The sequence below is a fragment of the Ruditapes philippinarum genome, unplaced genomic scaffold (genome assembly GCF_026571515.1).
Source record: "Ruditapes philippinarum isolate M1 unplaced genomic scaffold, ASM2657151v2 ctg3297_1_1_1_1, whole genome shotgun sequence".
In the NCBI taxonomy this organism is placed as follows: domain Eukaryota; kingdom Metazoa; phylum Mollusca; class Bivalvia; order Venerida; family Veneridae; genus Ruditapes; species Ruditapes philippinarum.
The window spans coordinates 48182-59659 of NW_026853561.1; the positions used below are offsets into that span (position 1 = coordinate 48182).

The 11478-nt window shown below is 30.5% G+C and overlaps 2 protein-coding genes across 2 annotated transcripts; one reads left to right on the plus strand and one right to left on the minus strand.

Moving 5' to 3' along the window:
- The first annotated feature begins 1541 nt into the window (after nt 1-1541).
- On the plus strand, nt 1542-7208 carry LOC132737216 (uncharacterized). The gene is made up of 7 exons (XM_060724479.1): nt 1542-1809; nt 2129-2183; nt 2733-2843; nt 3045-3151; nt 3889-4048; nt 4454-4666; nt 6397-7208. Exons 1-7 carry the CDS (start codon nt 1705-1707, stop codon nt 6699-6701), a joined length of 1056 nt encoding a protein of 351 aa, XP_060580462.1. The 5' UTR covers nt 1542-1704; the 3' UTR covers nt 6702-7208.
- LOC132737215 (uncharacterized) lies at nt 6797-10334 on the minus strand. Its single transcript, XM_060724478.1, has 2 exons — nt 10049-10334; nt 6797-8779 (listed from the first exon to the last, which is right to left on the minus strand). Exon 2 carries the CDS (start codon nt 8747-8749, stop codon nt 7259-7261), a length of 1491 nt encoding a protein of 496 aa, XP_060580461.1. The 5' UTR covers nt 8750-8779; nt 10049-10334; the 3' UTR covers nt 6797-7258.
- Nucleotides 10335-11478: the final 1144 nt, after the last annotated feature.

The window sequence follows — 11478 nt, forward strand, 5'->3', positions numbered from 1 at the left end:
TTATCATTGTTTCTTTAATACATGTATCTCAAATTTTACAAACAATAAATTGTTTATACTGAAAATCTACAAAATTAAAATATTCGTAGTGGCATCTGCCATAATAAATAGAGATATTTTCTGCGTAAACTTGTGTGTTTACTTTATTATTTTTTTTGCTTGGAATTATTCATAAAATGGTAGGCCTATTTAATCATTTTCTTAAAAAGAAATAATTGTTTTATGTTCGACCTTCTCCGGTCATCAACGGTCACCAGTTTCGAAAGACCTTCTTCTATATTGATCGATTATTGTCAACTATATTCCTGATATAAACGTTTATCTTTTCCCCTCTCCCAAAACAATGTTGAAAATAGTTAAATGAAATATCTTTATATCATTAAAAATGTTCCCCGCAGTAAACCATTTTACTTGTTATACATGTAACGTGTTTTGAACACTCGCTGTTCATACGTACAAATGACACATACAATATACCGATATGTATAAACATGTTCATTTATATTTACATTTTAATGGTTCCTATCCGTTTTTTACTTTTAAAATATTTGGCGTTTTCCATATTTTGAGACAAATGCAGCATTCAAAATAAGATCTACTTTTATTACATACATGTTTCACACTCGTAATGATCGGGATGTCATGGTCGCACAAATACACACTGTAGCGTAAATATACACTAAACGTTACACTTCCAGAACGTCAATAAATTTTTTTTTATTGATAATTGTTATTTTGTGGTATATGATATCAGAATTTTATAATCGAAAAGCTTCTTTACTAAATGTATTGAAAACGCCAGAGATTCACATAGTAAAAGTTTATTCAACTCGTTCACTAAATTCTGAATACACGTGACGTGATTCGGTAATTATGTTACAGTTCAAATGAAATGGCTCTTGCTTCTACTGTAATCTGTTATTTTTACGTGTTCGTGATGAATAGATTAATTAAATTCGATTAATATAGAATATCCTGCGAGCCTCTTTAATACTGCATATGGAAACCATACATGAGTCACAAATTCAATAAACTGAACAACAAAATTATTTTGTCATATCTCATGTATTGAGAATCTCGAAAAGTAAACTCTTAATGCAATAAACACATTTATGTTTGATTGTCTCCCTTCAACCTGATTTGAATTCCCATTTCAAAAGCATTCACAATATTTCCAATTTCGCTGCCTGCGTAGTAAGTTTGCATTAAGGTTTTATTATCAATTACGAGTATGCGTTTTTATGAGGTATGCACAATTTCTTTTGATCTTGGTTAATGCAAGAAATATTTTGTTTGTTTGTTTGTTTTTCTTTCAAATGTTTTTTTCTCCCTTTCAAATGTGACTCATCATACAATTTCAAGTCATATACTTAAGACTATTGAACATCATCTTGTGAACGATTAATCTAAAATACCGGATCACAAAATGATACCACAATCAAACAAGGTGATACATTTTGTACCATTTTATCAAAAACAAACTCAACTGATTACAATATCTTTATTTTTATCACAAGTGCATTAACTCAAGTCTCCTATCCTATATTTCAGTTCAAACAATTCAAACAATTTAACACAATTTAACAACGGGAATGCTCTTAAATGTATTATTTTCAAGAGGATTATTTTTGCAGTTGTTCCACTAGCAAATGATCTGATGCAATTAAAGTTGTTACATTTGTTTGATGAACGGAATAAAATACTATGAATAAAGTTTTTGTTTACATAAATGTGTATACTATATTGAAATTAACATTAAGTACAGACTATGAACTCGTTTGCGATACAGGACAGTATGTGACGTCAGAGGTAAGAAATAGTTTGTTAATTATATACAGAAAAAGGTTGGTGATGAGACTGTGTTATAATTTACTGAAAAAAGTTTTAAAAAAACGGTAAGCCCCAATCCTAATTTTAACTTGTTCTATTATTGTCATTGGTTTGTAGTTAGTATTTATTTTGTATCCAAATACTAATTTGTTTTTTCTTTGACCATAATACTAGTTTTTATTTTCTGTGTGTTGCTTGCGTTCTAAATGTTATTGGATAAGGTACATTTTATGCTACTATTAAACGACATGTTTTTAGATTTTGGATACATTATATTATTTATATATGTTATGTTTAGGTGAAGATAAATTTTACGGTTAGAGGGCAGGATAGTTTGTTCGGGTGCATGAATGGTAAGAATTATGTTGTTACACTTTAATAAGATTAATTGATTTTTTTCCAGACAATTTAATAAGATTGACTATGTAGAAAAAAATGCTCAACTATGATTTACCAAAATAATTTCTTTCAGAGATTCAATGAATTCATCTTAAACAATATTTTCGCGATATTTATTCTTGTTATACAGGAGCAAACATGAATTTTGCTGATTATTTGACAATATGAATTTAAGGTTAGTCACGAATATTAACAAGTCGCCATGGAAGATTACAAATTGGTTAACCCGCTTTATCTGCCATTTGTTATCTTACTCAAAGTATGCCAACTGAGTGTCATGTTTAAAATTGTTGAACCACCTTAAAGATTCTCTATTTTAAAAGTAGCATGTTCTAACAGGGACTCCACGCAGGTTCTTTTGGCATGATGGGACTAGAAATATCTTTCTGAAGATGTGTACAATTTTAAATGGGACTTTTAACAAATAACTTGTGTGCAAAAATGAAAAGCGTTTAATCGCTTTTAAACTTGGGTACGAATTGCTTTCTTCTTTTTCTTCTTAGGATTGAGCCCTGAAGATAGCAGAACATATCCTGGCTCACCAGAAAAGTTGACGTACATTGTATCACAAGATGGTGCAAATTTCTCTTTGCTTTGGAAACCACCTGACGATTGTAAGCTATGATAAAACTATATACATATTCTCGTAAAATGCAACAAATCAGATATAAAATTAAAACATACCAATAACTACACTTTGCAGTTAAATGTCAATAAGTATACATTCCTGCATTGTTATTTAAGTTGAATATATACCTATTAAAATGTACAAAGTATATAATATAATATAATATTACGTATACGTTCACATGCAGCGTCCATAGATCATGTGACTGGGTTCCTGGTAGAGATGTTTGTTGAAGATTTTGAGAACACATTTGACTCTGATCCATCCAAATGCTACTTAATTAAAAGTAGTCTGGTAAGTGCTTTCGTTGTATGTTTTAAACACCTGCCAAACTAAATGAAATACCGTAGAGAAAAACATAAATAGTTAAACAAAGAAAACATAGTTTGGAATAGATGTAACATGCCCAACAGAAATGTTAACTATGTAAAAGTGAAAACTATATAAAAGTATGAAAGCATTTAGCTTACTCATCATTCCAAGGTCATTTGAACAATTCTCGATCACCTAGTGGTTTCTTCATAAATAACACATGATAATGCTATATCAAGTAAATATTCATCTAATATTGTAATGAAATATAAATGTTTTTAAATATCAAGCAACTAGTTCTTTGTTTTACAACAATGCTACATATGTATTTTATAGCAAGACATTTTCTTAGCCTCTTATAGACATAACATATTTATTTGTTTGTTTTGTTGGGTTGACACTTTAAAGGTGGACTTGCGACTTTCCAGCAGTACTGATGAAAGAAGACACAGATGCCGCTCCTAGCATTATTAAAGCTACGAGCAGACAGGCACCTAAGTGGAGCCATAGACGTTCCGTAAGATAGCTGGATACCCTTTTAACATGGAAGAACTATTCAAAGTGCCTTGTGGAATTTCAAACACACAACGGTGAGGGGCAAGTTGACATGGAATATCAACTGTTATATGACTCGGTCATTTATTAAGTATTTGTTTGTGAATAAAGCTCTAGCATATGAATTATTAGTCTTAAATTGTAAATTGGCACATTAATTTTAGGGATTCTCTTCTTATGAGGGAGCAGTACCACAGGATGCCGTGTTTCAACTAAACTGCAAAATACAGAAATACCTAAATGTGAGGATAAGTATTATATCATTACCTGCACCTGCAATAGGACGGTCATACAAGGAGGCCTCTATATATGTTCTTTTACAAGGTATCAATTATTTGGTATATTTACCTACATAGTGTATTTCAATATTAAGCTGCTATGTAATCACAGATGTAAATCATATTTTGAAGTTTATCATCCCATATAGCTGTAACAATAGAGTCATGTTCTCACATTCAGAACTGTAATTGTAATTTTACCATAAGGTCATCTTCAAATCCATTACCTTTCTTTCGTTAGTTGTTTTTAAAAGAGATATAATAAATGTGTCTGATTATAAGCCACCTTTAATTATTTAGTGACATCATTATATTCTTTAAAGTGGCAATTAAATTACGTGAACGAAAGTTTTACACTGGAATGATGTACTGCACTGTATCTCAAACTGTATATTTAAGAGTATTCAACATTTTTGGCACGTCTTCTTTTCTTCTTTGTTCTCGACGATAGGAACATCCACAAAGACCACACAAACAGATTTAAAGTCAATGACATCATTTATTGCGAAACAATCAAGAGATGATGTTGAAACTAATAATACTTCAACTCTTCTTGCTATTTCGCTGGTTGTTGTTGGACTCTCTTTCGGGGCCATGACAACTGTTATATACCTTGTGTATAGGCACAGAAATCACACATACACAGTCACACGTACAAAAGATGGTAATTTTAAATATTTTATTATAGTTCTAACAGATTATATTTAAATAAGTATCTTTTATTCAGTATTAAAAACTATTTGATTTCAATGAGTACTATTTATTATTGTTAAATACTTAGTGTGTATTAATAATTTCAAGATAAATGGAATTTCAATTTGTCGACTTAGCTTTTCTCGTTCGTGAAATTTGTAATAAACAAACATATCATCCGACGTGAGTTATGGTCACAGTTTCCGTTAATCTGTCCCACATACTTGTCCGAAGCATAAATCGAAAAACAATTTAGTTATAAACTTTGAACTTATAGGTGAATAGATTTCATCCTGGAGGAATGCGGTGCATATGAAATGCATTATTTTTGTCCGGATTATAACTGGAGATGCATTTGAAACTTAAAATTCCGTATATCAATAGATCTTATTGTAAGAAAAAGTGCATTTCGAAAAGATATTTCCGTATTCATTATGTTTAAGTCATTCCCTTTGTTGTTGTTTTTGTTCATACACGAGTTTTGTCCGGAGCATAACTATTTTAATATAAGTATTTGAGATATCAACTGGAAACTTTATAATCATGTTGATCAGTCTCGTTTTAAAAGGACTGCAGAGGAAAAAATTCAAAACTTTTTCATTAATAATTTTATTGTTATTGACCTTAGTTATTTCTATACTTAAATTTGGTCGGACATTCATTCAAAACGTATTGAGATATGAACTTGAGTCTTCACCGGTTAAAAGATAAAAAGATTAATATCTTCCTTACAAAAGTTTTTTTTTAGTGATTGTTCTATTTATTTCATCTTTAAATTTTGTTCGGGAATTACTGTACTAACTCAAAAAGTATTTTAGATATAAATATGAAATTTAGATATATTTATCAAAGAATGTTGAAATATGCAAGAATGATGAATTCTACTCTTACAGATTGAGGACTAATTGTTTATTTTTGCAAGTTATTGTCCTTTTTTTTTTTTCTGCGTACCATAACTCATCCAGTTTTAGAGGAAATTATTTGAAACGTCATTGGATGATAGATAACAGTAGTAATGCAGTTGACAACAATGGCAAAGTTCCACATCATATTTATGAGTTATTTTCTCTTGTTATCTTTCATGCGAAATTTGCAAATTCCTGTGTACAAACGGATTGTCCACTTTGAATCACAATAACCCGGGCTCCAAATTTCAAAATATCTAGAATAGTAATGAAATTGCGAACGTATTTGATGAAGATTACATGATTGAATATCTGTACTGATACGAAACATTTAAAGATATTTATCATATTTCAGTGAGAGTTTTATGATATATATTTGATAAGTCACATGTATGAAATATTTTAACTGCCTGGTTCTCTTCAAATAATAATAATAATAATCGGTTATAGATCTGTTAAACAATAACGACCTTGAAGACATTATAAGCGTCGAGAGCGTACCGAAGTCCATGTTTTTGTCTAGTTGTGTTTTGATGATTTTATTTGTTTAAAAATAGAACTGCTTAAGCTAGAGCTGTGGAAACAAAAGATACATGAACTGACCCAATCAAATTGATTCAACAATGATTGGTAGTTATTTAAATTTAATTTTTTCAAGTGATCTCTCCATATTGGATTTTAATATTTGTACAAATTATATTATGTTGCTAGGTTATGCGACCATATTGATAAGGTAGTATTGATGAATCCGCACATTATCGCTCCAAAGCTCTTAAAGCACGTTTATCTTTTTCAGGCACGAGTTTGCCCGATAGTTCAATGCCCGATGATCACTACTTCAATAGATCTGATGCTATACCAAATACCACACCATATAGAAAAGGCACACTTGATTTGAAAAATGAAATGGTGGAAATAAAGTGCATAGGAAACTCTATGTATAATAATCATCACACAGGAATGCTATATTCAAACAATATATCACAACATCATTCAGATTATGGTTCTGAAATAAACGTGCATCGAGATAAGAAAACAACTGATAGATCCATACCTGACTCATATCGAATAAAACTCCAGGCAATTAATTTAGACAGTTAATTTTTCATATTCCAATCCTTAATCTCAATAATTGCACGTAGGGTTTATATGATCCAGGACTTATATATTGACCTGAATCAAAAACAAAAACGAACTATTGATAAGATGTTTTAAACAATGATACTATTTTTGTGGAATAACAAGTTGTGCACAAATGAAGAGTTAGAGTGAAAAACAACAGTAACAGTTTTATTGACTGTCGAGTAAATAAATGCAAAATGAAAAAGGCCTTTGTCTCTTTTTTTACTACATTTAAAAAATTGGTTGCAAAGTCAATAATTGTATCATTAACATCACCAATTATCAAAACTAGAGATTTTTATGGTTTTATTTTACTGTTTCATCTCTCATGTGCGTGTCTATAAATTAAAACATACGATCCTTTAGACGGCAGCAAAACCATCTATAATTTGTAATCCTCTTTGCATATATTGAAATGTTTACTTGTCAAAATTAAGAAAACAATATTTGTAAAATTTATAATTTTCGTTATCTTTGCCTGTTTTCTCTGCTCATTTGAATACTATTTCAATTTGGAAACACTTTCTTGTTTTCCCTTACCACCAATCTTCATCACTTTCGGAACTAGAATCACTATCCTCGTAGTTCCGCGAAGCTCTTTGGAGGTCTCTCATTAACTGAGGCTCATTGCTAACTAACCTCTCTAAAGGGGTTTGCATAAACCTTAACGTTTTCACTGGTATTCTTTTGAAAAGATTTAAGTTTGTCTGAAAGAAATGCGGTAAATTTTCCTTTTTGACAAAGTATAGTAGTCTTTTTAAGATGGACTGAACACAGATATCTCTAGTAAGTCTCTGCCACCTAGGCGAATGGTCAATTTCAAAGTCAATGTCATGCATCAATACGTTTTTTAGATGGAAGACGGTGAGCGTTTGAAGTCTCCAGTCTTGCTTGCATAACGTATGTATGACTTTCAATGCATCGATACGGAGACCATGATCAGTGGTTGAGATTTTTCTTAGTATGTTTTCTTCTTGCACTAAAAAGCATGCTCGGAATAAGGTATCGGAAGTTGGATCTAAGTCCGGTAAGTTGGGTTTTATTACGTACAGTGGCTCATCAGCAGACAAGAATATGGCAGGTACCAATGGTATTTTCAAATGCTTTGTGAAAACTAGTTCAAGGGTATCATTAAGATAGTCGAAATTTAACTCGGGCAAAAGACTGTAATCTCCAAATTTAGTAACCCTAAGTCCTTCCATAAACACCTCTACCAAGGCTTTATTAAGTTTTGATGATGATAAATGTATCTCGTCGTCTGCTCGTAACGGAGAATACGTGTCTATTTTAGACCTAGGATTTTTATTCGGAAGATTAATTTCAATGTAACCTATTTCGGGTGATGAATATTTCCATTTTGTATATCTCAGTGACTTGATTGGCACAATGATGATTACCTCTGACTTAACCTCGTGAGTCCATGCAGGGGTACCTTCACAAACAATAGGCTGCATGATTTCTATTCTATTCGGATTGCGTTTGTAGCATGTTGACATTCTTTTATCCTTCATTATAGTCCTTGCGAGAACTACCATTCTTTCACGAGTGAGATTTTCAGGTGTGTCTTTGATAATTGGTACAGGCTGTTTCTCCTTCTTTTCCTTCTTTTCCTTCTTTTCTTTTTTCTCTTTGATAGGTTTGAGTTTCCCAACATTTTTAGAAAGACTCATCCTACTATGTTGCTTATCTAATTTCTGTGGTGGAATAGGCGTATCTCTTTTCTCTTTGAGGAAAATAGCATTTGCTTTCCTTTTATATACAGCCTCTTCCTCCTCTTGTTTCTTGTCTATGTGAGAAAGTCGCTCCAAAACCAGATTTATCTGTCCAGACACTCTCGAAATATGATTAATCTTAGTATTCTCTCTCAATAAAGTCGGAAGGTATAAATGTGTAGATCTTGCGTCCTTTAATCCTAACCGTGTGAAGGTTTTAGAGCTGGACTTACTAGTAGTCCTGTTTATGTCAGGAAAGTTTCTCTGGATCAAGTCCCGCGTTCGTAGTCTTCGAGTGTAGCTGGACGGTAACATAGTCTTTTATTGTATTCAAACCTTTTTAACCTGAAACAAGTATTTTATACGTTAAATTGTGATTTTATAAGCAATAAATTAATATGATTATTATTGATAATTTCTAAATAGTTTGAATAAAATAACAGGCTATCTTGATAAACTTTATAGATTAAAACTAAATGTTTGTTGAAAAAAGATCTCCAAACAATACATACATTTATTAAAAATGCAAGCATTTGCACTGACAGAAGTTAATTCCACTTTGCATAGCCCTGTCAACATTTTGAAATAGATTGATACAAAAAATGTTAACGAGGTATTTTAAATTCTCGTTGAGAAAATCTGAAATGCTTTTAATCATTCTGAATGTAAAGCTGCCTATTTTTCAGATATGAGGTTTTCCATTAGACTAAATAAAGAAAGGTAACAGTTTTGTAGTTGAAAAGTTAAATATCGCTTTTTCAAATTTTGTTGGGCTCGTTTTTGACCTTGAATTCTAATTTAAATTACTTCTTCTTTTCAGCTAGCAATTTTAACTAATAGAAAATATTACGAAAACTTAATATATGATATCAGATTCATTTTAATATATAGTGTGTTATTACGCTTGGGTTTTAAACGTTATTCCTTTCGATTCTTTGTATACCTTTGGAAGTGTGCGTTGTATTTCCCCATGTTACTTAAAGCTTGGCATGCCTCCAGATGAGGTCTGAATATTTAATCAAGGAAAATCATCTTTACAAAAGCTCAACGTGAGATTGTTAGAAATAGCAGTTAAACGAGTTCAGATAATGTAATAATTTTCATGTTATGTGTCATTTATGACAAACTTTGCAGTATTTTTCACCATCTGTCTAAGTACTGCGCAAATTTTTGTCCTCTTTTTGGTAATTCTTATGGTCTGTTAATGCCGTTTGAAATTTGAAAATTATTTACTTTGTTTACTTCGCCATAATTTACTTTTCAATACATTTTCAAAATTGTCATGAAAATTAGCATGAATCTGGAGGCGTGCTGCTTTAAAACATTACTATTCAATGTCTTGAAATTATGTATTTGGTACACGTTATACAAATTTAAACATAGAAAAATATGTAAAACATATCTGCAATTAATGTACATTTGAAATTAATTTCAACTCAATTTCCGTCGCACAATGTTATAAATTATAAAGTAACAAATAGAAGTATGTACCATTTTATAAATTTTAATAGAAATAGCACAATAATCAGAAGAAAATGCTAAAACTTTACAACAAAATACTCAAATAAGCTTAAAAAATAACTTTATTTTTAAAAATGATTCAAATTATCTTACCTCCTTTGTCCATCGCACCTACATCTCCATGGTTTACCTAACAAATCCGAGTCAAACACAATCAATTTCTACACACATTTAGGAAAAGATTCCCATCAAATTTTAAATATCATAAATACTAGAGGATTTACAATTTCAATAAGTGTTAACCCCTAGGATCCAAGGTATCTAGATACGATCGCTTTGCACAAATAGCAAATCATGCCTATTCAATAAATATAACACTCAACACTTTATTGTTTTATTAGATAGATAATGTATCAGTTATAACACTTTATCAGTGTATCTTTAAATGTATTACCAATTGTCTGTGAATAATTAACAAATATTAACCGCGTATTTTTATTATTATTACTATTTCATATATTTCGTCTTTTTGACACACGAAGTTATGTTTTGAGTTATAAAAATCCCAAGTTAAAATCACAAGATATACAGTATAAATAATAGTATATTTATTTCTTAAACATCTTTAAATGTGCATGTATTTATTCAATTTTGTACAAATATTTTAGCGCAGATATAAGATAAAACAAGGATAATATGAGGTCGGTATAAGCAAAGGAATGTAATTGTTATTCTACAAAAGCGACATAATTAAATTTTAAAAAGTGGACAAAGATATTGGTTAACAATAGAAGAAACGGAAATTGTTCCGCCGGCACGAATATTGGAAGAATAATTTAATATACAGTTCATGTCAACAAACACAGATTGTTTGTAATAATATGTATCCCCTGTAATTATAAACTTAACGTAACTTGTTTACTTAATTTTTAACAATACATTTATAGTTTATTTTAACATTATACTTTTAAATGTGGACAATTGAAAATTGAGAACTAACGGGCATAACATAGATTGTAATGTATATCTTTTAAATCATAATTTAACGTACATTTTTTAAGAATATTTTTTTATATCACCGGGTTCATTTGAAATACATGAAATAAACGCTTATACATGTATATCATTTTACTCTACTACGCATCGGTTGAATGTTTCACTATCGTTCGCTTGAAGTACTGTAACGGTATATAATTTTTATAGTGTATTCGCTAAGCTGCGAAGGGATCATAATACATGCATTATTTCATGTAAAGCTTATTGGTCGTCTGTAGGCCGTTTGTGCTCAAATAATTAATTTTAAATACTTGATGATGCACGTTATACAGTCATGGCAATATTCAAAAATAAATATGCTCACATGTTAATGAAATTATAAAGGAAAAAAAGTTAATGATTAGCAAAAATCTTTATAATTATTTGCGATTTCAATGATTTTACTGATCTAATAGATAATCTGATGAAAAATATAGTTATGTATTTACCCGAGTCATTCATCTTTAAAAAGTATCGCAACATCTTGTATAAATCGTTTTTACAGGAGACAATACGAATTTTTCAGTGTTATATTTTTTCTGAAGCTT